Source organism: Diplotaxodon limnothrissa, linkage group LG7 (assembly GCF_057381915.1).
Source record: "Diplotaxodon limnothrissa isolate DT_005_m linkage group LG7, D_limnothrissa_male_GT1.1, whole genome shotgun sequence".
NCBI classification, from domain to species: domain Eukaryota; kingdom Metazoa; phylum Chordata; class Actinopteri; order Cichliformes; family Cichlidae; genus Diplotaxodon; species Diplotaxodon limnothrissa.
Window position 1 is genome coordinate 25336185 of NC_140602.1, and position 27751 is coordinate 25363935.

A 27751-nucleotide genomic window follows, 5' to 3' on the forward strand; every position below is an offset into this window, starting at 1 on the left:
CTAGTGTTGTCAGAGATAACCATGTTGTCCTCTGGGAAATCAAGGAGGAAGGCTTACTGTTAAAAACTGAGAAAAGTAGTAGGAGGAAGGGAACTATTACTCTGTCACGTTACTTTTCATAACTGACATCATTGAAAGAGCTGTAAATCCAGTTTAACACTGAAAATGTCACAAATTCCACCACTGCAATGCATTCTTCCCCATCTATTAGCTTCATTAAAGCCTCACTGTGCAGTGAGTGCAAAAAGCCACCACCTGTGCAGATCCACAGCAGACTCCAAACTATTAATTCTGCATACACACTCTCTGTTTTCAGGCTTTCCAGTCTCCAGTCCGAATGCCCTCCTTTCAGGAAGTGGGACAAAGGAATTTTTTGAGCTGCCCACTGTGATTCATTGCTGACACACACACACACACACACACACACACACACACACACACACACACACACACACAGTAGGTTTAGCCTTTATTTTAACTTAGCTCATTATTCATGGCTGAGTTTTAACACGACGACCGGCACTCTGACTCAGAGGGCTTCTGGAGGAGAGTCAGGTGGAAGTTGAAAGAAGAACTCTTCTTCTAGAAAGAGTTTTGTTCACGTTTTCTTTGTTTTACTGGCAAGCAATGCAGCATCAGAAAATCTAAGTGTGCAGTTTTAAATTGGTTTGGTATCGTTTTTTTAGTCCTAAGAAGTAAAAAGGAAACAGATTTAAATATATATATATATATATATATATATATATATATATATATATATATATATATATATATATATATATATATATATCGGCTAGTAAAGAATGTACTATTGCTTTAGTGCAAAAGAGCTGGAATTAAACAAATGTAGGTTGTTCGAAGTCACAAGATAATAATGCACAATTATAACATTTTATTAGTGCTTGATATTCCCAGCTCGAACACGTCGTTAATGCTTAGTTTAACAGCTCCTTCTTACATGGGTGTCTGCATTGCCTTATAGTCATAGACCGATTAGCTTCTGCAGCACCTGAAGAGCCGCACGGAGCTCCAGTGGAGGAAAGGAGGCGGGGCATTGCGCACCACGAGAGGAACTGAGATGTGAGCGGGTCTCTCTGCTGGATGCAGCCAGAGTTTAGTCCCACGCGTTTCAGCAACAGCAGGTCCACGGGCTTGCCTAAAACCGAAGGGTTTAAAACTAAATTGGAAGAAAAAAACTTTGCAGGGGGTTTATTTGTTTCACCGGGAAGCGAGAAGAAGAATCCCGGGTCACTCTGGATTTATTGAGAAAGTCTCAGTCTTGAGAGATTGTCCAGCGGAATATGATTTGAATCAACAAGACGTACCGCACTGTTGCTCACTAACAGAAAAGCAGGTAAGTTTGTTTCCAACTCCGCTAGTTTCCAGGATTTTTTTCTTTCTTTCTTTTCTTTTTTTTTTTTTTGGATATACTGTATATTCGTGGACCCTGACCCTCTCCTCCTGCTCTGTATATCGCAGCCTGTTTGGAAATGTTTTTTCTGGCCCCTCACACCATTTCACCAACTTCCCATTTGTGTTTTCTGAGCCTCTAGCCATGACTCACTTTCCTTTCAAACTGAAAACATTTTCACTGTTTTCCACCTCGCCTTTTGTCTTTTGGGGAAAAAAAGAGAAAGAAACAGTCATGCTTAGAGGTTGTGATCTTTTTGTGTTTGGTGCAGGTGCACACTAATGTGCCCCCAATTACTCATAACAGATAAAAAGCAAGTCTTTGCTTCTCTTGACCCTGTCCTGGGATGAGAATGTTTTATAATAGAATCCTACATTGTTTAATGCTTATTTTCTTTGGCACACTATCGTCACCCTGCTGTGTTATTCCGTTTTTGACATGTATGAGTACCGCTTCATGTTTTCTGCCTTCAAGCACCTGTTAGTGCTGTCAGTGTGAAAATCTTCTCCGTGAAACATATGTTGCATCTGAAAGCTGAGTTTTCTCACCCAGACTTGCTCTACAATAGCAAATGAGCTCGTACCGTTCAGACATGATATAAATCAGGCAGATAGCGCACACTGGGGGGTTCTGAATGGTCTTACGCATAGCTGTGGGCATGAATATAAAACCCAAACTAACTGTGCAGCACGTTATTGGCTTATTTTGGTTTACAGCCTGGGTCTGTGTGTATGAAGCCACATCCAGACCGGGAGCATGAAAATGCGCATTTTGCCAATTCCCTCTGGTGTTGCTGTTGCCCCCCCCCCCCCCCCAACAACCTCCCAGTGGATTACCATTTAGTTGGTGGGGTTATTTATCATTTTGCTGGAAGGTGCCCCTTGCCTTCTCCCTCCCACCTCTCTTGTTTTAATTGAGTTTATCTTTGCTCCCTTGGGTACTTGCTGTCTAAACTTAGGCCAGTGCCTGCTTCAGCGTGTAGAATGGCCTCCTCTCAGGGTGATTCACTGCTTTGCTTTGTGCTGTGGTCACATGGGAGCAGAGCAGAGCAGAACAGAAGTGCTCGCCCAAGTCTTGTTGCTTGTTCATCCAGTGGTCAGTGAAGGCAGATGTTCAAGTGTCCATGATAAGAGGACTGATATCAAAGTTTTGTGTCACCAAAATGCCTCCAGTGACTTGAGTATGACTATATTAATTGCTTGTGGTGATGTGAGTAAACCCTGACTTTACTCCCTGACAGAGTTCTACTTGTGAATCTAAATAAGGGATTTGAATCTTCCAAATCAGCACAAACTGGAGCTTTTTCCCAAAAGTTCACACTCTACACAATTAAGGCCACCTATTCAGAGAGGCATGTGATGAATGCTTTAGTGCTTGTTGTTATAGCAGCGATGTTTTAATAATTCATTTCCCGTGTCTCTTATTTCTGGAACAGGATGAATCTCTGTTTGCTTCATGCCATCATGTTGCTGTGGGCTGTTCGCTCCAGCGTGCAGGGCCAGTGCGATAAATCATCAGAGGATACCAAACTCAACCTCTCGGTCACCTATGAGCTCCCATCGTTTACTGCAGAATTCCCAATCCAGAACATGGTGATACTGGATGGAGTCATCTATGTTGGTGCTGTAAACCGAATATATGCCCTGGCCCCAAACTTGAGAAAGCTGTCGGAGTACCACACAGGTCCGCTGCGTGCCAACGAGACCTGTGGCCAGAAGCTGAACGGAGCAAGCAGCAGTGGAAGAGTAGACAACCACAACATTGCCTTAGTAGCAGAGAACGTTTACGACAAGGGGTTGTACAGCTGTGGCTCAGCAGATAATGGTGTTTGCCGCCGTCACGTCGTGGATGATGGCGTGAGAAAAAGTGTAGATGAAGAAGTCTACTGCTTTGCCGACAATAAGAAACTAGAAACCGGGCAACCCGATGACTCAGATGTTGTAGTCAGCCCTTTGGGCTCCCAAGTGCTGAATGTGGAGAGCAATGTCATCAAATTTTTTGTTGGGAACTCAGAAATTCCCGGCAGAAGAAACATCTCAAGCAGTGCAAAACATCCCCATACCCTTTCTCTGCGGAAAATGAAGACAAGCCAAAATGGTTTTACTTTCTTCTCAAACAGATCATACATGGACCTAATTCCATCTCTACGTGGAAATTACTACCTGCGCTACGTTTACTCCTTCCAGAGTGGACCATTCACCTACTTCCTCACCGTGCAGCAGGTGAGCAAGAACTCTCAGGCCTACCACTCCCGCATAGTCCGCATGTGCTCCACAGACTCTGTGATTCGTCGCTACGTGGAAATGCCCCTTCAATGCATCAGCACCAACAAGCGACGGCGGCGCTCTGGGACAGATGTGAAAGTGTTTAATATCTTGCAGGCAGCCTATGTCACTAAAGCAGGAATTGACCCGGAATTCCAGAAGCTCATGAAGTTGGAAGAGGACGATGATGTGCTGTTTGCTGCCTTTGCCGAAGGAAAGCCAAACTCTAAAGACCCAACACCTAATTCAGCTGTTTGTGTGATTGCCCTGAAAAATATCAACGCCATGTTCAAGACCTACATGGGAACGTGCAACACCATAGAGCCATACCACTTCACTGGTTTAGACAACATTTCCTGCTACAATGGGGTAAGATCTGGGAATGGGAGGGGCTTACAGTTCAGTAAAAGTCATTGTAGACCAGAGGTAGGGGAACGCCAGGTCTCAAGGCCAGTGTCCTGCAGGTTTTAGATGCGTCCTTGATCCGACACAGCTTATTTAAAGGGCTAAATTACCTCCTCAACATGTCATGAAGTTCTCAAGTGGCCTTGTAATGAACTAATCATTTGATTCAGGTGTGTTGGCCCAGGGTGAAATCTAAAACCTGCAGGACACCAGCCCTTGAGGTCTGGTGTTCCCCACCCCTGTTGTAGACTTAGAGGGGAAAAAAGAACAATCCCATTTAAATAGAAAAAAATATTTGGAAATAATGTTTGTCTTGCTTTTTATAACTTCATAGCGTTTCTCCATTTAAAAAAACAAAGCAATGTCCATGTATTGTTTCAAATATTTGGTCTTCCTAAGATATAATAGTTCTTGCAGTTATGTTCCAGTACAAGTCTGCAATGACTATCGCTGCATTCACATGTATTTTTATGGCACTTTTTATGACTAGAGTGAGTTTTCCTGAAGGAAGTTTTAGAAGTGTTCCAGTGAAGTTTTACAAAGATGTCTGATTTTAATCTTTTGGAATTATAGACTTTACCTGTTAGACTAAATCCCATTTAGTTTGTTGGACGTAGAGACTGTAAGTTACTGGGTGGTCTCAGGTTCACACAGGCATTGTATCTACTTTGTGCTCGTCTAAGTTCCCTTGAGCAAGACATTGAAACATAACTTTGACCTCTGGCACCTGTTTTTAGGGGTGTACAGTGCAGTCTGTTGGTCAGGGGCAATTCTCGCATTGTTGTGGCTCAGTAATCCAGCACACTGAACATGAAATTATAGAATGACAAGGAGCCAAAAAGTCCTGACCTTCAACTTTAATTTGAAGTTGTTAACGTACATATTAGATAAAGACTGTACAGCTTGTTGTCATCTCAAAAGACTCATTCCACATTTGGAGCGAAAGAACAGCCATGTAGATTGTTTTTATGCCAAAATCACCAAATGTTCTTGCCCAATCTGTCCAACTCATGATATGCTTTTCATATGCTAATGAAATATCATTTTCTAAAATAAGCAAAAATAAGAAAGAAACAGAAAATGTTGAACAGCAAAAGATCAGTGTGGATCTTTCCGTGAGAGAGTTTATAGTTTCAGTCACTGAAAAGGACCGAAGTATTAAATAAAATTACATTTTCATTGTATGTTGATTGGATCAACATTTAAAAACATCTGCCGGATGTTGTGGGCCCTTTGCTCTGTTCTTCAAGTCAATACTGAGAAGGTTTTGGTGGTTAAGCAAATTTCCTGCTCAGAGAGGCTGCTACTGTCAGAGAGTGCAGTTGTCAAGTTAGGAGATGCTTTGCTCAGCAGCAATTTTCAGGTGGGTGCAAGTCAGAATAACATCCCCATAATGGGAGCCCAGGTTCCAGCATAAGACTGCATTGTAACAAGATGAGTAGCAGTAGTTACTTAACTAACTGCTTAGTGTTTTAATGTTGTGGCTAATGGATTTTTTTGGTTTCTTAAAATTTCTTTACTTTAATCTGATGTGGAAGGATCTCTGAATTAAATCTGAAAGTCAGCTGTAGCTAATATGCTAGAGAAGTCCCCCCTCCTCCATTGCTGTTGCAAAATTGTTGAAGCTGGTCATCTTTTCTGCTTCGCCTCTGTCCTCTGATCTATCAGCAATGGCCCAATCAATCGGCTGAATCACCTGATCAATAACGACATGAAGTTAACTGCTGACCACCCTGACAAAGGGCCTGTCAATATGTGTACTAGAGCTTGCCCCTCCGTGACTTCATCTTTACTTAACCTCGGCATCAGTCAGTACTGTATATCACCAGTCAGGCACTGGATTACCTCGATATATTATGCAGTGAATAGGTTGTCAAAGGGCAAGCACACACAGGAGTAATGAGAGAGTCAAGTGGAAACAGCCAACACACTCCAGAGGAAAACTGCTGTCAAAACACTGGGCGTGTGTGTTACTACAGAGGCTGTTTTTGTGTCACGAATTGGCTTTAAAATCGTTGGATTAGCCTTCATAGTAGCAACGTTTATTGCCGCTTGACTGCAAACCACAACCATGCACCATATCTGGGGTTAAAAAGCATTTCTGATTGATGAGGTTTGCACAATTGATCCTTTTTGTTATAGACTGTGTACTCCAGTGAGTGACTTTTGCATACTAGGCTGCTGTGTTTTAGACATTTTCTCTATCTTTCTAAGTGTCCTTCTTGTACAAAATAAAAATCAATAAACAGACAGTTTAAATTAGCTTGAAATGCATAACCCGTTCCAGTAAACAACAAGTCTGCAATATAGTGTAATCCTCATGAGCAAAGATTTGTTTACATTCAGCTTTTGCCATTGCTTGCATGCTTATGGCTTAACAATCCTATTTAATGAACCTTTAGAAATGGCATGTTTGCAGAACTGTGTTTTGAATAGTCTACATACTTATTCCATTCCATTTCCCTCACACAGACTTTAAGAATTGCAATTTAGTTTTGAACAATCACCTTGCTCTCATTTAAAAAGATTCAGTCAGTGCTAAGTTGCTAGCCTTCCATCTCCTGCTCCGTGAGAAGGAAACAGGAGACAACTGAATGTATCGGCCGTAGCTTGTTATCACCAATATCCGATTCAGCTCATCAAAGAAGGATAACTGATCCGGATCAGTGCATCCCTAGTCATTTAGAGAGTCTTTTGTTCTGTGGTCAGAGTATCTCCAGCTCTAGGTTTGTAAACTGTAGGTGCCAACAGTTGTTCTTTTGGTCTAAAGATCCATTGGACTGCCATTTGAACCAAAACATACAACTGATGGAGAACTGTGTCATGTGCTGGTACACATCGTGCAGCAAGGCTGCAGAGAAGAACAAGAATACCATCACTAGTTGAATTCTAAGACTGCAGAGTTTGGTGTCTATCCATGGGATGAGGAGCTCACCAATGAGGCAGATGATCAGATCATTAGTAATTGCACAAAGTGTGTGTAGTATTATATATTTATTGCTCTAAAAGGTGTGAGTACATGTCCTAATGCATGCAAATTCAACCTCATCCTGCTGACACGTATACAAACTTTTCTTGCTGTGTATCAGTTTTCTTCTGCAGGTCTTTTTTTCTGATGGATTCGTTCTTTTCTGGACACATTACCTCGACTAAATGTTCATTAAATGTTCACTGTTCCACTGCATCAGCAGATGCGAAATGAGCAGAAATGTAATTCATAAAACATTCCTCCAATGTGCTACAAGTGATCAAAATCTGCAAAGCTGTATCTTGCCAATCTGCGGTCTGATCTTTTAGTTCTGAATGTGGTGATTTTTTTTTTCTTTTCTTTTTTTTTTTTTTGATGGGACCTTACAGACAGACATGAAGAGTGACACGTGGTTGAAAGGAGATTGAAAGCAGCTTTACGAATACATGCACATACGTGGTGGGTGGGTGTTTGTGTACATCAGTGCAGTCCTGACAGCTATCAGCAGCAGAGATCCACAGGGGAAAGTGAGGAATGCTGGGAGCAAGGGATGGTGGGGGGGCGGGGGGGATTTGAGGGCAGTGCATATCTGACTCTCAGTGAGCTGTGATGAATGGCTGGGGGATAACAGGGCATCAGCAGCTGGGTGGAAGATGATCCTCTAAACCCGCTGTGGCGGCCAGCCACACTGGCAGTGTCTCTGCCCTGCTTGCCCTGACCCCCACCTGTTACCGGCACCTGTGGGAAAGTGCAAAATGCATCCACGGCAAAACAGTTTCATCATGATGAGCGCAAATTTGCAAAAGTGCATTGGTGTTTAAAAATTAGAAGATGCGCTTTTAAAGTTTGTGTCATTGTAAAAACAGGACTCCCATTGGGAGAGAGCGGGGCGGGAGGGGGGAGTTTAAAAATGGAGAACTCAAAACAAACCACAGACCAGACCTTGTTGCTCTGTGCATCACTGCTGAACAGATGTGATTTTTTTTTTTTCCCCCGCTGCTTAACAGTGAATACATTTGGATCCTGAACCATTTATCTGCTGTAAGCTCACAAAGTTTGTTGAGCTACTGTGCGCGGGATCAAAACAAAAATCTTCCTGTTGCAAATCAAACAGCTCCCACCTCAATCTACTTCGGCTCCAAACTTCTTGAAAAGGAGACGCATTTATCAGATGGCAAACACCGAGCATACCCTTTTCTCTCCTGAAACCACAAACAGCAATTGTCTGTTTCCTCTCCTTGACAGGCTCCATAAAAACTGCTGTTTTGATCACTGAGTGAGAGTGCACTATTCCATTATTAGACATTCTTTCCTCTTGACTCAGTTGATTACAGGGTGACATCAGTTTTTGCTGGAGGTACAGGAGCATCTCCGTGCTGTGTAATTATCAGAGGACTCCTTCTGTTGTCTCTTTGTCATTCACTGCAGTGCACACATTTTGATTTAAAAGTTGATTTTAAAAACTGCGCCTCGTTCTTTCTTTTGCAACTGTTTTTGCTCACTGCTCCTTATTTGGTATCCTGACACAGACATGCAGCCACTGTTGACTTTGTTTCATTCGTCTGCAAAAAAAAATCTGGGGTTTCAAAGTATCTCAAAGTTTGAAACTAGAGTTGCACAAATGCAGCAGTTCAAGTGCCGAATTGCTGCTGCCAAAAGAGCTTTTTTACTTTTGAATTTCTCTTTTATTGCTGACAGTCCTCGTGTCCTCGGCTGCCAGGTTAAGAAACAAGCTGTAACAACAAAAGGCTATCGAACAACTGTCCACCTGATGCTCGTGCTTTAAGTATGGCGTAGAGTCATGGCTCCCCTTAATAGATTTATGACCTATATTCAGTGGCATATGGCAGGTAGACTCTGTTATCAGGAGGTTTGTGAGAGTTAAGCACAGCCATAAATTCATGAGCTGCAGACATTTGGAGGATTCATACTTAGGCACACAAGAGGTTATTTTTGTCAGTTGCTCCACCAAACTGTGTGTTTCTGATGGAAGACTCCCAATAGGGATCTGGATTAGGTTGAAAGCTCAGTGTAAGAGCATGTTTGAAGTTTTTAAGTGCTGGTTGTCAGCTCAGACGTGCTTCTTAACTCCATTTCAGGCAGCAAGATATGATAAATGTTGTAATGATGAGTGGCCCTCTTTTCAGCTGTCTTTGTGACAGAAAAAATCTGCTTTTTAATTATTTCTGCAGGCTTATTTCTGTCTGCACGCTCCTCTCAGTTGCATGAAAGCCATAAAACTGAAAAAATAATAGATAATGTTAATCATGAAACAACTGAGCAACCAGGAGCAACTTCTATTTACTTTAATATTAGTTTATAATAAATTAGATCTATTGAGGTTGTATAGAGCAATTAAAAACTCCTAATTATCAACAGGTAACTGCTAATGAATCCATGAATTTCTTCAAAATTGAAATAAATACGATTAGAATTTGTGTGCATGCTAAATCCAAACAGGTTTTTGAGTGCTTAATCATCCAGTCTCATTCTTTTAACTAATTATCTTCTAAACACATATGCTAAAATGTAATCTCAGCTCAGCGATTGAATTTGATTAGTCAGATTTTATATTTCACTTGTCCTCCACCTCTGAGAGAAATTCACGAATATCAAAAGCACTCTTTAAACTATTGATCCGGCCCCCAAGAATGTGCTGTGTCCTGACAGTATTGCTTTTGAAAAAGACACGCGAAGCCATTTTCTGGGGTAATGTAGTGTGCAGGCCCGTGGCAGGGATTTTTGAGCCTTTCCTTAAGTCTACTGAGGGAGCAGAAACACTTGAGACTAGAAATAAAGAACAGCCACATTCGGGGTCAAAATTATCATCGGATTACCATTGATCTGAGAAAACCCACCAAAGGCTGATTGCTTTTAAATTGAATTTTGGGCCTGATTGATTATAGTGCGAGTAATATAATTCCAGGAGGGAGACAGTTTTGACCGACGATCATTTTAATTAAGCTTCTTGTTTAAATGAACAGGTTTTAAGTGGTGGCTTGAAGAAAAAAAAAAAACTGGCAAACAAGTTGCTACAGATACTCACCCAGTGATATTTTGTTATGTGTCTGATTATAAAATAGTAAACGTCATTTTATGTGGTTTCAGGAATTCACAGGTATTTAGTTGCTAGATGAGATATAATTTCATTATATTTGCAGATAAAATTTTTGTATACAACACTGAGTACGTACTGTAACAGCTACCTCATTAAAATATGGAACACAAACACTGCTGGAAAGTGTTTTGTTCCTTATTACCTCAGCTTTTAATCATTAAAAACTCTATTTCTTCTACTTTTTGCACCTACACTTATGAGGTTGTTACTTTATTTTACAAATAAAGGTTAACATAGTATAACTATAAAAGTGTAACTATAAAAAAACACTAACTCACATGACCTACACAGGTAATTTCATTAGACTTGTCTTTTTTGAAAAAATGTGCCTGAAAACTACAAAACAAACTGGATGTAGCTGAATTGTGTCCCCAACAAAGTAAGTGGGTAACCTTTATTTATTCACAGCTTGTAAAAACACAGAGAGGTTTAAGTATTGGGGGGGGGGAACAAATGTGTATGAAACTGTAAAATGCATTATGTCAAGAAAATACCAAGACACATAAGAAATGTAATGTATCTAATGTGACAGCAATTACTGAGAAATCAATCTTCACTTTACGTGTCCCAGATGTTTCATAGATTTTTTATTTTTTGTACTTTTCCACTGACCTAATGAGAGTTTCAGGTGATTAGATCCACAGCTGTCAGACAATAGATGGACTTATTGCTGCAAATCTCTCAGTGGTGCTGCTGATTCACTGGGTTCTGCAGTGAATGTCATGATTTTCAGCCCCACATGCCCAAACCTGCTTATGACATCACTAAGCTGGTTTTTGTTCATTTAAACATATGCATGAAACAGATGTGGAAACAGCAGGCTTTATTAAAGCAAAGGACATTATAGTCATCATTTAATGAAGTCACTTAGTTGTTATTGTTGTTTTGTTTTGTTTTTTTTGCATGTGTGTTGGGAGGAATTTTTACTTTTATTCACAGAGGACAGTGGTGATGAACAGGAAATGTGGGGAGAGCACGTAGGGGAGTGACATGCAGTAAAGGCCTGTTGGCTGGATCGACTCCATCTGGCTGTGATGAGATTTTACTCCAGTGGTATGTGCCCTAAACATTTGGCCATAGGGTTGACCTAATACACCATGACACTTGAACAATACCTAAACATTTACCACTAATGGCAGCCAGAAAATGCATTATCAGTGACTGTTTTCTTCACAAGCTATGGTGGATTTAGCTCTTAAAGAATTTTCCATTTCACTTCCAGGATAGACAGACATGTAACAGGTGCCCGCATATACAGAGTAGAGAGAAGTGGCGGTAACAGAATTACAGAGTACAGACAAATGTGCATGGGTTTTCTCACAGCGCTCCATTTTCCTCCCACAATCCAAAGACATGCACAGTAGGCTAACTGGCAATTCTAAATTGGCATAAGTGTGGACTTAGGTGTGAATTGTTCCCCTTTGACAGAACAACAGGCTTGGATACTCACACCCAGTGATTCTGAATAAAAAGAATTGATGGATGATATGATAAAAGGAAATGATCTTACATTTTTGTGGTATCTGATGAGTCTGTATGTTTATGTTACTTTTGGTTTGTGGCACATGCACCTCCATCCTTTACACATTCTGCGTTACCACTCATGCCACAGATTGTGTTCACATGTCCGGGCCTGTTCGTGCCATTGCTCAGTTGGGTGCAGAACCCGCCGCTGCTCACAGCAAGTGGGTGCGTCTCCGTCTGTGTACAAGAATCGACAAAAGAATGAAAATAGCAAGTTCTTGTCCTGTCCTGTCGCTCTCTTTTTACTGCTCGTAGGCCAGTGTTTTGATAAAGAAGACATTGCATGAGTGATTGTGAGAACGATAAGATCAGAGCTGTGTTCCAGTAAGTTGCATCTATCTCTTTACATATGTTAACGCAGAGCTTTTGTGCGTGTCTGGACACCAGGTAAATAAAAAGCAGAGCTGGCGAAATAGGTTAGGTTTGTTAACGGATCAACTGAACACAGCAGCGTAAAAATGAACAGAAAATAGGATATGCACATATATGATTCAGTGATAATTGTAGGGACAGAAACTAAATCATCAACTATCCTTTGAGTGATTCCAGCTGCTCAAAAATGAGAAAATCATATATTTTATTGATTTCAAAGTCTGTGTGAAACTCTGATCTATGGGCAAAAAGAAAAATAGAGAAAATAATCAAGCAATTTGCTGATAGTCAAGATGTTCATTTGGCTATAAGGGTGAATCCATAATAATGTTCAACCCATGTAAAGTACTTTTTGTGTACCATGACATCTTGGGAAATTCTTCATGCCCTAGAGCAAAACATTCTGACTTGCTGTGAGGCGGTAAGAGCTGGCAGCTCTGTATTCCTCCATTCTCAGAAGGGCATTGCATCACCTGACAGCCATGTTGGGACAGGTCCCCTCTTCAAAAGGAGAGGCTTGGTCAGCACCCACTCAGGAAAAAAAACATGTATCCGATGTCTTGGTTTCCAAAGTTTTACCCTCAAATTAACCTCACCTTGGAGTTGTGCCAATCACGACAAGTTGTGCTGCTACTGTGAATCATTAATTTTTGACCAATACGTGACTAGCGGTCACCTTACAGAATCTTTTTTTATTTTCTTTCAGTTTTTTTGCTTGTTAAAGATAAAACTGTTGTGCAAAAGTTTGCCTTTTTTTTTCTTTTTCCAACGCTTGCAGCGGTGGTGGGTCATTGTGAGCCTGTTCACGTCTGCAGGCATTTCCAGGCAATTTTCCACATGATTCCACATTCAGTCAGTGTTAATGTTTAGTTTGAATCCAAATTGTTAATTATTAAACCAGGAGTTCAGTTTCTTGTTTTGATGGAAGAGTGCGTAAATTGTTTTTGCATAGTCTTTTGTATGGATACCTTATCTTTGTTCCCTAGATAAAGACGGGTGTAGTAAATATGCAAACGGTTGATGCCTGCAAGCTGTCTTTCAATAAGCAAGGTAGGAAATTACCACCAGCCAAACATCAGCCAAACAGTGGTAAAATTAGGCCACAGCTGTTAGGATTTTTATTGCTAACTACAACGGGGATGAAACAAGCAATTTAACCCCTTAACTTATTTTATTTTCTCTATTTTATTTTAGAGTTGTTAAATTCATGTTATTTCTTCTTGAACAGCAGTGTGAACTTTAACTCTTCCTTTAATCTCAAGGATGATTACACTTGGAGACGTTTACAAGTTTTTTTCTTTTTAAGCACACATTTATACGTTTTCTGTAAACATGCTATCAAATGGAAATATTCTACATGCCTTATGCATCATTTTAACTTTCAGGAAGACATATATGGTATCTTTGGAAATTTTACAGTCTGCACTTTAATTTAAGACTTTAAACATTTCTAATTTTGTTTGGAGGCACGGCATGAATTTGCAATGACCAGTTTGCATGTGACACTGTTTTCAGTGACGAGAAAGAATCTGTGGAGTGTTTTTCTTTCTTTTGTGCGCTTTTTAAAACAATTTGATGACCATTTTCAGATGTTGATGTTTAAATAAACCCAACTGCGAAACCAGTATTTTTTTTTTTTTAATGGTTATTTTTGAAAACATCTTTTTCTGCGGTTCACTGATATAATTCTGAACAAATTCTTTGTTTTTCCAACCAATCATTGGTGATCACTGTCACACTCATGTCATATTTCTGTTTTGACACGGTGATGCAAATTAGATACTTTCCTCATATGCCATGCCACTGAGTCTTTCATCTCCAATCTGATTTTTTTTAAATGCTTCCTTTACCAGCATGGAGACACTTGCCAGCAGTGCCAGAAGCCATTTATGATACACTTGTTTAATGTCAAATATGGAGGCGTTTTGCTCCGTGGAGCTTGTGAATCAAGGCCTCCAAGCTATTTCCTAATCAGCTGCATGCCTACTACTCGTCTATGTCACCACATAGTGATATCCTGCTCTGAAATGAAATAAGGTATGTGTCTGTCAGGAGCACCCCCCCGCTTCCCTCGTGCTCGAAATAAAGGACCAAAAGCCTGTCCTGAGCAGTGGCCTCACCTCGACCCCAGATCACTCTTACTTCCTTGACTCTGGGTCCTTCGGGCTTTGTCATAAGGTCTGTCTCCCCCTTTGAAAAGCTCATAATCGCAAAGTTCACTGGAGCAGCAAATGATCGTGGCAGGCCTGCAGCCACATTAAACTGGAAGGACAAAAATACAATTTTACCTCATCTCCTTATTTCTGAAGATATTGGAAAAAGGCAGTGTGTGTAGATTTTCTTTCTTTCTGATTCGAGTCTGGTTGATGAGCTCCTTGATACCATAAAGGCCCATTGTAAAAACTGAGGCTTTTCTACCTCTAAATGCATGATAGCTCAAAAGAGTCAAACCAAAGTGAAATCACGACCCGTGGAGTCATCTCCTTTGCCCTGTGTGGACTTCAGTCCTGCAAAAAAAAGAAAAGAAAAAAGATGCATATTGTCACTGGATATAAATTGTGGCTCTCAAGCTTTGCAGATATTGGTTTTGTGATTTTTTTCACTCAGCCCAAATGAAACAGAGGGGAACTGTATTTTAAACATTTCCCAATTACAAATAAAACATTAACAGAAGTGACACCATGTCATTCAACAGGAAGGTCTCACCACACATTAGGACTGATCCTTCTCCATTCCATTCAACCAGTAATCCGCACACAATGCAAGCAAGGGATTATGCCAGAATGTGTACTCAAGTAATGGAGGAGGTCTGAGAACAAACCCTCCCCTCCATCTCACTGTCTGCACACTTGTATGGCTTTTATCCCCCTGCTGTGCCCCTGAACAATGCACCACAAACAGAAAAGGTATCTTGCCAATCCCTGGGACACCGCAGATATTGTCTTTGCAGGCTTTGATCTCACCTTCCTCATCAGGGATCATGGTTTGAATCATTTAGCGGGAAGTGGGTAAGCTCACACCTGAGGGCTGAGTAGCTTTTCTTGGAAATGAATACTGTGTTTTACAGTTAAAAGCCACGCTCTGTACACAGCTGGAGCCTTCCAAGATTGTTTTGATCATTTTAGTTTAAGGACTCTTAAAAAAAAAAACAAAACAATAAGTTATTTCCCAAAACAACAATTTGCTATATTTAGTTTGTGAATATAGAATTATTCTTCATTATGCCTGCAAATTTGACTCAATAAATGGTTTTATTGCTTAGGGAACAATCTGATTACCAGTTTGCATGCGAGTCAGACAAGCATTGTGTTTGCTAGGCTGCATCATACACCTACATCTTAATTTTCAAAGTTAAACATGGAACCAAGCCGTCATCATGGCACAGTCTTACTCGGATCCTCCATTAACAATTTCTGGCTTTCCAAACCTGATCCCTGAAGATCTTTATTTGTGCAAGGCGGTGAAAAGGAGGGTTGAGCAACTCTGCAAAGTTTGATGCCAACTTCCAGGACTTTTACAAGTGAGAAAAGTAGCACAATGCTGCATTGTTGTGTTCAAGGGCTGCTCTCTGAGGACAGACGCAATGCTAATATTTCTTTTGTTTGCTTTGTCATGCAGTCTTGTGTCTCAACTGCACAAATGGCTGCCACCTGCAAGCTGTCACGACAAGCTATGAAATATTTTATGGTGACTTCACAAAGATCTGCATCCATAAAGTAAAGCGCCTGTTTTCAGGTTTTTTTTGACGAGGTTTTGTGTGTGTTTTCATGGGATTTCTTGATTATATTTTGTCTTTTTATCACGAAAGCAGCTGGAGTTCTATATTCGCTTTTCTGTCACTTGGAGAAAAGACGCAAATATGAAAGGCCATGCAGCTGAGCAATAAAAGCCATTTCAGATTTAGTTGCGTTTGTTTGGTCCTCTTCAGCTGAGGCTGATCTGAAATCTCTGTGTGTAGAAGCACAGTGTGTCTGCCAGCACTATAGTGCAAGTGATCTTAGCTCATTCAAGACCACACTGAGTTGAGGAGGCCTGCGTGTGCAGACCTTATGTTGACCCTCAGCTGATAAGCTGTCTTGCTGCGGGAGCACAGGCTGGTGTTGTTTACAACCTAAGGTTATCAGGCTGCTCCTCAACGCTTGTGACTCGGTTATCAGGCTTCTCCTCAACGGCTGCTGTTGGGCTGCAGCTCTCCAGCTGCTGTTTCTTTTCCACATATGTGTGTAAGTCCTGCTGCCTGTAAGATGGAAGTTCACCTCTGAAATCTGAAAAAAGATGAGAAGCAGAGAGAGGCACTTGTAGCTAAGAATGTTCTGAGCTTTACATGGTAGCAAGAAGGGCGCAGGAGCCGTTTTTGGAAATTTCGGTTCACAGTGAAGTCTTCACTGTGAAGATTCTGCCAAGTGTCTGCACCGGTGGATGGATTTGATTATTCCAGACTGCTGGGAGGAGGAATTTCAGGAAAAAAAAAAGATATTTGGCTGAATAACTTGTCACTTTAAATCTTGTGTGCATATCCCTGCTTCAAAGCCGATGTTGGCCTTCTCAGCATAAAGTGCTTGATATTTTGACATTTTCAGTGAAGCTGTTTTTAAGCCTGCCTCTCTGACTGAAGTAATCAGTGGGAAAGGGTAACGCTAATGCTAATAAAATAATGTAAGTAGATGATTAGCGCTCCTCGAATCTCCCTGAAAAAATCTCGACAATAAATCAGCCTCTCCTTCATGCGTATTTATGCCTGTAATTAAGAGCACATGTAGAAATGGCAGCTGCTTCAGTAAATACGACCAATCGTTCCACTCGGCTGTCAGCTTCAAGATCGATGTGATCTCAGAAAGACGTTAATGCTCTAAAATAATGTCTTGAGTGACTAATATCAAGGCTGAAAAAGCAAAAAGCAATGTGGTGCTCATTTACACCCTAAAATTAACTTTTGTCATTCCTCATTGACTTACAGCGCCGTCAGCTAGTATTAGGACAGGGTGTTTGGAGTTGTTCACATCTATATGCACCCACATTATACTTCTTGCCCTATTTTCTTTGGGGGCTATATAAAATGATGAGTGCATTTAGACAAAGGTTAACAAATACATATTTTCTGCAAAGGCACCCAGACTTTCTGATGGTTTCAGTTTATTTCTCTTGGTTTTGAGATATGTGTCTCAGTTTTGATTCTAGTGGTTACACCATCTGAAAAAAAGTTACATTATCTGTGAAAAATGTCTATTTTGTAACTATTCTCCTCAAGGGAACTTTACTTGTGAAATCTCCTCACAGCCAAGATGGGACACTAGTATAGTGTGCTAGGGTGCTAGGGACATTCACAAAGGAAGAGACTATCATACTGTGGCTATCAAAGACCAGGTAACGTCAGTGAAAATCACTGAGATACTGTAGCAGTTACAGGGGGCGTAACTGTTGGCTAGTGGGGGATAATGACATTTAATGAATCTAAACTTTGAGGTTAGTGATTCCTGCTGACTAGCATATGACACGGTGGTGTAAATGGAAGAGGATTACCTGTGCAACTGGAGCCTGAAATGTCCCCTAGCGACCAACTGTCAAGTACAAAGTAGGGCTTCCACGATTAGTCGACTAATCACGATTACGTTGACTATTAAAATCGTGATTAGTCGACTAATTTAATAGTCGACGCGTCGTTTGAAGGTTTGTAAGATCCCAAAAGACGCAGGAATAAGTAGTAGTATTTAAGAGTGTAATAACGGACTGAAACAGAAGATGGCAGCACTGCATGTACAAGGATGCCAGCTGCCGTTAAACCCCGAAGAAGAAGCTGTGTCCCAGAATTCATAGCGCGGACCAGCGCAGTTTCCAACAATGGCAGCAGCTAGTTAGTTTTAATATTACTCTTATTATTCTTTTTGGGTCACAAAATAAAGTTTAACATATTTTCAGGCGAGAATGTAGCTGTGTAAACCTCAAATATCTGCTCAGTTCATCAAGACAACACATATTTTCAAAAGCGCTCCAGCGTTTTCGGAGACGTCTGTTACCCACTAGCTCGTTAGCTAGCCGGGGTTCAAGGCTCAATAGAGCCCGTGAGAACACCGGACTCCAGGAAAATTGTTTTCAAACCCACCGCTGTCTTTCGCTACTCAGGTTAAACATGTAATATAAGTCACTTAGATAACTTAAAAATGATATTATTTGGCTTTTTTAGTATTTTATTTGTTCCTGAGTAAATCGGTTTGGCTGAGAAATAAAGTTATAGTTTTTACACAGCTGACAACTGATTATCAGAAGTGTGAGATGCTCAAGAATCTACTCCGGTGTCCTGTTATATTTTAGATAGCAAGGAGTTTATTAAACTCCACCGAAACAATCTGCAAATGTCATTAAAATTTAATAAACTATCATCTTGTCTTTATTTTTAGTTAGCACATACCTTAAACACTTCAAGCTGTAAGCTAATGATAGTTATATAGATGCATGCTGGTGCAGTAAGCTGTATGTTTTACGTCCAATGGATGCATGATCTGATTAGTCGACTAATCGCAGAAATAATCGGTGACTAGTCGACTGTCAAAATAATCGTTTGTGGCAGCCCTAGTACAAAGTGACATGTGGGCAGGGATTCTAGTTAAAGCATTGCTTTACAAACTGTGGGGTAGACCTCACTGATGAGACCAGAGCCTCTGAACATGGGGGTGGACCATTTGAATGAATAGGAGTTTTGGCAGTGAATAATAAGCTACCAATAAAACTGTAGTAGTACTTAACAAATAAAAGTCAAAGGGTAAAGGATTAGTCTAGTTAGTGTTTGACATGATGTTTCATGCACAAAATGCAAACCAAGCATGAAAAGCCTAAGTTTATATGGTGTTAAGTATCTCCAATATCCAAAGCTTTTATGAAACACCTAGGACAAGAGCTGTATGGAACAATACCTAATATCAGTCACGCATGGGGAAAAACGACCCATCTGTTACTGAAATACTATAGAAATTGGTCTCGTACAGCAATTGCAAAACCTCCTCCTTCTGTATGTGTGAATTCAAGAATGTATTAAGAAGTCGATCCCTCTGCTTCCCTTTTAATCTCCCTTTTTTTTACTGTAATTGAAGCTACTGTGTCAGTCTGACCAAAACGTATATTTGAAGGTCAACTCTGGAAAGCTCATCTGAAGAATGTGCCATTGCCTTTCGGGAGAGGTGGAATCAAAGACATTCTCAGTGAGAAGAAAAAGTATCTTTTGGCTCCCAGTCTTCAAACTCAGCAGTCCATCATCCTGCTCCTCATTTTGAATTGTGCAAATCCCCAAGAAGAAGAGGAGAGAAATATGTTGATTCATGCTGGAGAAGAAGTTGCTCTGTCTCACAGAGGTGAAAAATCATCCCTCGCCGTGTTTTCTGAGATTATATTTTAGTCTTTGACTGGAGGGAGAGGAGACAGGATAATTATTCATCCGGCCAGGTTTCAGACAGTTAAGGTGATTTACTAGGGCTGAGAGACTGGAAGCTGCATTGTTCCTTTGTTGGAGAAAACACACACAACCATACACACACACACACACACACACACACACACACACACACACACACACACACACACACACACACACCAGCAGATTATTTAGAATGAACTGAATCTGTGTGTGTGGAGGGAACTAAAGGAAACAGAAAAAAGAGAGGAAGGCAGTTAGTGGACAGAAGAATTAAAGGGGGATGAGGAGCAACATTTAGCTCAGGGACAGCTAATGGAGAATAGTAGAGGAAGAGTAGCTTACAAACACTTTCAGCATTTCCATGAAACAATAAGATTTGTTTTCATTATCTTGGCTGAGCAGAGAAAATGATATCCTCCTGCCTGTGTTGTGTGAGAATTTTTAGTTTAGTCAGGACAGGAGGTGATTTGTTTGGCATATTAGATAAATAAAGACAACAATCAAGCCATCTTTCCCCTTTCTTCATTATAAGAGTGACTTTCGCATCAAAGGATCAAAAATTGTCATGAACTGAGCGTGGCATGGCCTCTGAAATGCGTTCATGAAATGTAATTTTGTACTATATATAGTGAGTTAGAATAGTGTAAAAACAATACATTACCTCATTGTCACTTACCACACTGTCGTTTTCCTCTGTGTGGAGTTGTCAGCTAACTCTCGGGCAACTTAAATTTTTTTGGTTAAATGAGTTCTCCAGCAGTGCACAGCCTGCTGACTTAGTTCAATTTTGAAGTGACACCAGACATGACTCACGTGTGAATCTTCACTCACCCAGTTAATCAGAGCTGGTCAAATTGGTCCAGTTGGCAATTTTTCTGTTGCCAAGTAATTATTGCAAATGTACTTTTTACAGCAGGAATGCGAGCCACGTGTTTAATATCCTGACAATGGTGATCTGCTTTTACAGCTGCATACAACTGAGTGTCATCCTTGTATCTGTAGAAATCGAATAGTTGTCCGATATACTGCTCAAAAAAATGAAAGCAACACTTAATAGGTTCTTAATAGGGGAAAACCCATGCTTGATGTCTGTATCATATGGATTTTGGAATGTGTTAGGAACAAAAATTATTTGACATTGTTTTAAATGAAAATGATCAACCTACAGAGGGCTGAATTCATGGATACACTGAAAATCAAAGTGATTTTATTCCAGCTACTCAAATGGTACTCAGTAGTTTTTATGGACCCCCAAGTGCTTGTATGCATGCCTGACAACATCGGGGGATGCTCCTAATGAGACACCAGATGTTGTCCTTAGGATTACCTCTCACATCTGGACCATGGCATCACTGCGCTCCAGGATGGTCTGAAGTGCAACCTGGTGGTGTTGGATGGATCAAAACTTAATGTCCCAGAGGTGTTCTGTTGAATTTAGGTCAGGGGAGCTCGGGGGGCCAATCAGTGGTGTCACTTCCTTCATCCTCCAGGAACTGCCTGCATACTTGCGCACATCAATCACTGTTGTACACCTGGAGGCACCCAGGACGCACTGCTCCAATGTAGGGTCTTACAATGGGTCCAAGGATTTCATCCCAATACCTAATGGCTGTTTTCCAGCCTGTAGAGGTCTGTGTGCCTCTACATGAAAAAGGCCCAGTGATAGCCTGGGTCCTCGGCTGAAGACGACCCAGACTATCACTTACCCATCACCAGTCATGGTGAACAATTTTAAGGGCGCCGTAAAGACGCTTTAACATCTATCACATGTGCTCAGGGCTAGCCTGCTTTCATTAGCGAAGCACAGGGCAAGAGTAGTTGACCTGCCAATTCTGGCATTCTGTTGCAAAAGCCACTCGGGCTCCACAGTGAGCACAGAGCCCACTAGAGGACGTCGGGCCCTCAGACCGCCCTCATGAAGTATCTTCAGTCACACCAGTGGCCAGCGGGAGGTCATTTTGTTGGGCTCTGCTCATCCTATTCCTCCTTGCACAAAACATCAATCCTACTGATGGGTTAAGGACCTTCTATAGCCCTGTCCAGCTCCACTACAGTAACTATCTGTCTCCTGGAATCTCCTCCATGCTCTTGAGACTGTGCTGAAAGACACAGTAAAGTATTAAAGTATTACTAGTATAGTAATATATAAAGAAATATAAGAAGAACAGGGGGCAGAGATACTCCATACACAGAGAAGGAATTAGAGTATCATTAACAACTTTAGTAATTGTTTCAAGTGACAAAAGTGACTAAAATGGTTTGGGAAGTTTGCTGAGGCAAAGTTATTCTTCTTCAAAGTGTTTAGACAAGTTAATAATTAGAAAAGCATTGAGTTGAGATTCAAATTGATCTTACTATCCATTGAAATTCTGCAAAAATATAACAATTAGCAACAGCTGTTAAACTAAAATTAAACTTTTATAGCATGTATGGCACAACTGCAAGATGGTAAGTTTAGAATAAGTGCTTATTGACATCTTCCTAACTCAGTGTAATTGATTTTGAAGTTGATTGAAAAATGTATTGCTGTTTGTTTTATTTGGTTATCCATATATAATTAAACAATAACAATGTTTTTGTTTTTTTTTGTTTAACACTGATTCAAAGCACATGGGGGAAGCTCAAGAATTCTGAGTACTACATAACCACAAGCTCTACAAATATGCAGTGGTTGTTCAGATTAATAAAACTCAAATATGCCATACTTGTGTGGTTTAAGTATTTGGTTACTGACAAATACACATATGCCTCACATTTTTAGAAGACGTGGTCACATTTCACTACAATCGTCACATATTATTCTCCCTGTCTTCTGTTGGACCTGTTTATGTGTGCAGATGTTTTTCTCTACAACACACACTTTCAGACTGTATATTGGTACCAGCCACCTGTGCATTTTAAACACGCGCGCACACACACACACACACACACACACACACACACACATCATGGTTGTTACAGCTGTTGAGATCAGGTTGCAGAGTATCGTGCATACTGACTCCAGGTGGGGTACAGTAATGTGTGTCCCAACATAAGTGCAACAATACCCTGCTGCAAACATACACACACGTGTACACAGACATTCTGGGCCCATACGTGCGCACATTGCATTTGCTTTCTATTTCTCGAAAAACTGCATTCACACACACCCCAACGACAGCCAAACCTCCCTGCTGTCTGGAGTGTGCAATCGCACACGCGATCAAGAGGTCAAAGGTTATTTGAGGGAGAGTGCCAGCTGAGAGGCCAGCAGTGACACAGACCTCCTGAATTTCATGAGTGCAAGTTTGCTAACACAGTGTTATACCCCCACAACAACCGTTACATTTTTTTTATATTAGCAAAAGTGCCTTTAACCTTTTTTTAATCATTTTCCCCTGGATTGGCACTGAACACACTGTCATACCGAAAGCCTCTGCTGGCTGTAACCCAGTCCATGCTTTATAATTCAGGTATTAGTGTATCTCTTCACACTGGACCCAGGAGCAACAGCGAGAATATGAAAGTGACATTGAAGCCTATGTGGATCACCTTTCACCCCTCTCTTGACTCTCCTGAGCAGTGCCCCAGGCTTTTGGGAGCTCCACAACGCCGAAACCCTATCGCAGGACCGTTGTTTTGGGGACAATAACTGCTGGTTAAGTACAGAGCAAAAGGTGTACAGTATCTCATGTATGTGCCCCGTGGTGCCTGTTACACGACTGGAAGACATGTTCACAAAATGGCTTGAAAGATGTAGAACATCTTGCCAACACCATAAATCTTCTAAAAGATGAATGTAAGAAAAATGTGAAAATGTTGGTTTGAACTTAGAATTACTAAGGTCATTGATTAATAACACTTTTATTAATACTGACGTTTGATTGTGGAAATAGTGAGGTGCTCTTTGCAGAGTTCCTCTGAGGTTCCTCTTTTTTTTTTGACTGTCAGTTGTTGAAATTGCACTTCTTCTAACTGGCAGTTACTGAATAAAAATATTTAATTTAAGTCTCTATCAGACTTTAAGGGAAACGTCACCCTCTTGCAGAACCTGTTTGACTCTGTGGCAAACTCTCTGTCTCTGTGCCAAGAAACAGCCAAGGATAACAGCAGCGGTGCTTCAAACGAAGCTTGTCAAAACGGTCTTTTCGACTGTCCAATTTCATTGCTTTGATCTTTCAAAATAATTTAGCACAGGGATGCCTCCCAGACCCTTTCTGCTCTATCACCCAACGTCCTATTCCACTTCAACAAACACCTAAAGTCCTGTTTGTTTGCTCTGAAAATAATCAGCCTGGGGCCTGTTTTTTGAGCTGCAGGGTGTAATCTCTGTAGTGATCGTGACATCTCCATCTGCTGTAGTTTTAGGAAAGTCGGTAGAGTTTTCGCCGATTCATATGTGCTCAGTGATATTGATGTTCTGCTTGGAGTTGTGATCAAATGTATGAGAAGGGTAGACTTTGTGAAGGTGTTCTTACACATACACATCAACAGATAAAAAACAGGTTTGTGTCTTGTTTGAAGAAGAGGTGTTTCTCTTGCCTCAGCCCTTACACTGTCCTGTGTGTCTACTGTCCTACGTGTCCATGTACTTATCCAAGTCTAAATCAATTTCAGTCGCAAAGTGTCATTTCTGAAAAAATGTTCCTCTTTAAAGCCTCGCAATTCCATCCATATCAGCTGGCTTCATCACCTGCCAGCTGTGGACTTAACAAAAAAACAGCCAATCTTTCTGCCAGCTTTAAATTTCCTCCACATTTTTGCTGGTTTTGACTTAGCCATTGTCTCTGTAATTGCAACCACTGGCCTTGAGGATATTTAATTTAACCAAGGTTTGTTGCAGCATGCTTGTAAGTCAGCCAGGTTTTTCTGCTTTCCTTGCCTTCCTCTCCGTGAGGTCCTGTTTATCTCTGTTTAAGTAACATCACTGAAATTGAACAAAAAACCTTCAGATTTATTACTTCACCATTGTTCTCCCGAGTTTCAAAGCTTGACACTAAACAAATGATGCAGCATATTTCACACACACCGCAAATAACAACCCAAGCTTACTTTAGATAGAACCAGAAAAGGATAATGAGCCTGTAAGTGATTAGCAGTTTTGGAGGCAGCCAATTAAATTTTTGCCCTTTTGTGCACAATAAATGGTCACTACCAAAGTCATGAACATTTCTGTGTGGCATTAAGTGGTAGACGTTAACTGTTAGGGCTGTACACACCGAGGCACTGAGACTGTCTACAAGTTTCAGCAATCATTCTGCTTGTACGGCCTGCCCATTTTTGTGACTACAAAGAAAAGGTTGTCAACCACTGAAGTTGAGAAGACAACAGAAAGTGGAGGTCTGGTCAAGCAGCCAGGTCAAGGACCTTAAGAGCCACAAGAGGCCCGCCACTCTCTGGGTCATTAATAATTAATGAAACCCGAGGCTAGGACAGAAGGCCATGACTAAACACAAGAGTCCGAACAGTGAGAGCAGCGCTGGGCAGTAAGAGGAGGGGGGTGGTTATTGAAAGAGAAAAGACCCTGAATCCAACTCTGGCTTCAGTCCGTGCTTTCACTGTATGCTCCAGAGGCTCCAGACACAACAATGTGAACAACCCAGCAGCATTTGCAAACTAAGAGAGTAACAGATTTTGGTTCTAAACTCACGAGGACAAAGAAAAACAGGAGGAGGGTGGAGAAAGCGAGAAAAAGTGGGGTTTCCCAGTTGGAGGGAGAAAAAACTGCACATGGAATGAAAAACAGCATGAATATCTCCTCGCTGTTTCCCATGAAATCTTCCAGTCCTCAAACCTCTGTTCAACAAAGCATGTACTTGCCCTAGAGGTACTATCACACTGAGACCTCCATTACGAGCTCGGTTTGATGAAAGAGTAGCTAAGAGTGGGCTTAGGAGGTTTTGGCTCCTGACCCTCCCCCAACTGAACAGAAATGAAATAAGATAGCTCAACATGATATTATATAACAAGTCGTTTTTTAGAATCTGTTTGGACAAAGAGATCAGATCTCGCTTAAAAGTATATTGTTTTATTTTTCTGGTAATCAGATTTTTATGGTTATGCCATATTTTTCATTCTTATCCAAGTTTACTGATTTTAATTATATGTTCCATATCGGATGTTTTTCATTGTTGAACATGACCACACTGGTATTTGACATTTCTTGGCTACATCATATATCCTATCAGTATCATGTCTCTAACCACAGCAAAAAGTACTTTCTCCACTATTATGTCCATGTATATTATTATTATTGTGGCACGCTAGAGGAAATTTTCTCCCACTGACTCCTGTGGTTTCTTTGCAGACTTCATCAGATGACTGCGACCCCCATGAAGGAATCCACGAAGGAAAAGAGAGCACATATCGCCTACAGGTGACCCAGTTATACCAGAGGTTAGAATACTGGCACAAAGACTTGACAAACACCTTGGTGACCTCAATTACTGTGGTGCCAGTCCACGGTCGTGCTGTGGTATACCTAGGAACTGCTGATGGACGTCAAATACAGGTAAACAAGTCACCGTCAGTGTCTTAATTTGCCTGTCAAATGCATGCAATGTATTCTACAGGCCTGCATTTATAATCTTAAAGCAGTTTCCCTATCTCACTGTTCATGTAAATGTGCCAGGATGTTGATCGATGTCGGGTGAAAGTGTCCTGCAGGAGACACAGTAGAGAAAACAAGTCCAGGTGTCTTAACTAGAAGCAGGTTAGGGGAAACTATCAGCAAGCTCCAGAATCTTCCAGTTTTTCACAGTTTGCTTACCTTTGAACTATGCTCAGTGAGCTTTCAAAGAACTCTATGTTCTAACTAGTCCTCTGAGCAAATACCGTCCCTATTTAGGCTATTAGTGCTCAGACCAGCAGTAGATTCCACGCCTCTGGTCATTCTTTTTAAGGATGTTATTGGATGACTTTATAAAAGAAAGGCAGAATTTCAAGGTCCTCAGTTTATTAATTTAATTTTCTTAAAGGATGTGTGATTTGAATTATAGAGCCAGATGTTTTTAAGCCAGAAATGGCCATATTTGAACAGCAGGGCTAAACTATCAGCTAATGCTAGCTACACTGGTTAGCAAGTAGTTTCCACAATCTCCATGTTACACATATTACGGAAAATTAGTAAAATATGAAATATCAATAAATTAATACTAGACTGTGATCTAACAAACTAGAAGCTAAAACTTTCTCTGAGAATTCAGAGAATTATGTTAAATATACTTTCAAAATCATACCTTATAAGCACAGCTAGCAGCAATAAAAACACAAAAAATTAACAGTACTTTTGTGGCTACACACCTCAAAGAGGTCGCTACTCTGGTAATGCATACACAATGCATACAACGTAACTTTAAGCCTTGATAGAAAAGTACAAAAACACAAGTTTAAAAGGAATCACATTTAAGACTAATAAATACCACATGCAGTCATTTAGTATTTAATTCCAATGCACCTGAAGTTCAAATGAATATTTAGCCTGTAAGAGGTACTTTAGCTAATTAGAGTCATGCAAGGGCGGATTATCAAGGTAAAACATAACATTTTGGCTTTCAGTTTAATTAAGTCAATATGACAAGCCTGTGTAGCTGCATCTTGGACTGTGACTCACCATCTGCAGCTACTTTCAGTTTTCTTGTGGTGCTGAAGTCATTTACTCGGACAATAAAACTATGCATGCAAGGGTTGCAGCTGAAAATACAGCAAGTGCAGCAAGTGGTGCATTGGTGTGTCTGTAAAAAATAATAAAAACAAAAAACTGTGGCAAATGGAATGAAATGCATAAAGTAAACACTAAATTACCTCACGTGTTTTTGAAACACAAGAATGAGAAGACGCATGGAAAAGAACAGCAAGAAAGATGTGGAAAAAGGGGCTGACAGCTGCACGGAAAGGCAGCGCAGGATGGAGGAAGGGTAGAGACGATGGTAGTGGGGCGTGAGGGGGGTTTACAAGTCGAACGACACGTTGATGGTGAACGGCGAGTTTCACTGACACGTTCTCTCACACGCCACATTTCTACTCCCTGAGCGTCCCGTGCAGCTGTTGCTATGCGTTTCTGTACCGTCAAACACCACCACTCCAGCCCCTCCTTCAGTTCTGTTTTTGCGTTTTTGTGGCTGCCTGAATTGGATGTGGTTCATTGTTTTAGCTAAAAGTCTGAAGAGGAGACCAGCTGTATTGCACTGCAAAGCTCGCCATTTCATTTGTTATTGCGTACAAATATCTTTTTCTAAAAACGGACCAAAGAGGGACATTAAAGTCAACAGTCAGGAGGGAAAGACGCTGATCAGGAATAGTGGTT

The 27751-nt window shown here is 40.8% G+C and overlaps 1 protein-coding gene across 1 annotated transcript in view; it reads left to right on the top strand.

Annotated features, from left to right (window-relative positions):
- The first annotated feature begins 1086 nt into the window (after positions 1 to 1086).
- Positions 1087 to 27751, top strand: part of met (MET proto-oncogene, receptor tyrosine kinase) — a 68520-nt gene continuing 41855 nt past the window's right edge. Inside the window, exons 1-3 of the mRNA XM_085359473.1 lie at positions 1087 to 1354; positions 2847 to 4044; positions 25754 to 25957. Coding sequence (XP_085215599.1) covers positions 2848 to 4044; positions 25754 to 25957 — 1401 coding nt within the window. The 5' untranslated portion in view covers positions 1087 to 1354; position 2847. The remainder of the gene's footprint in view (positions 1355 to 2846; positions 4045 to 25753; positions 25958 to 27751) is intronic.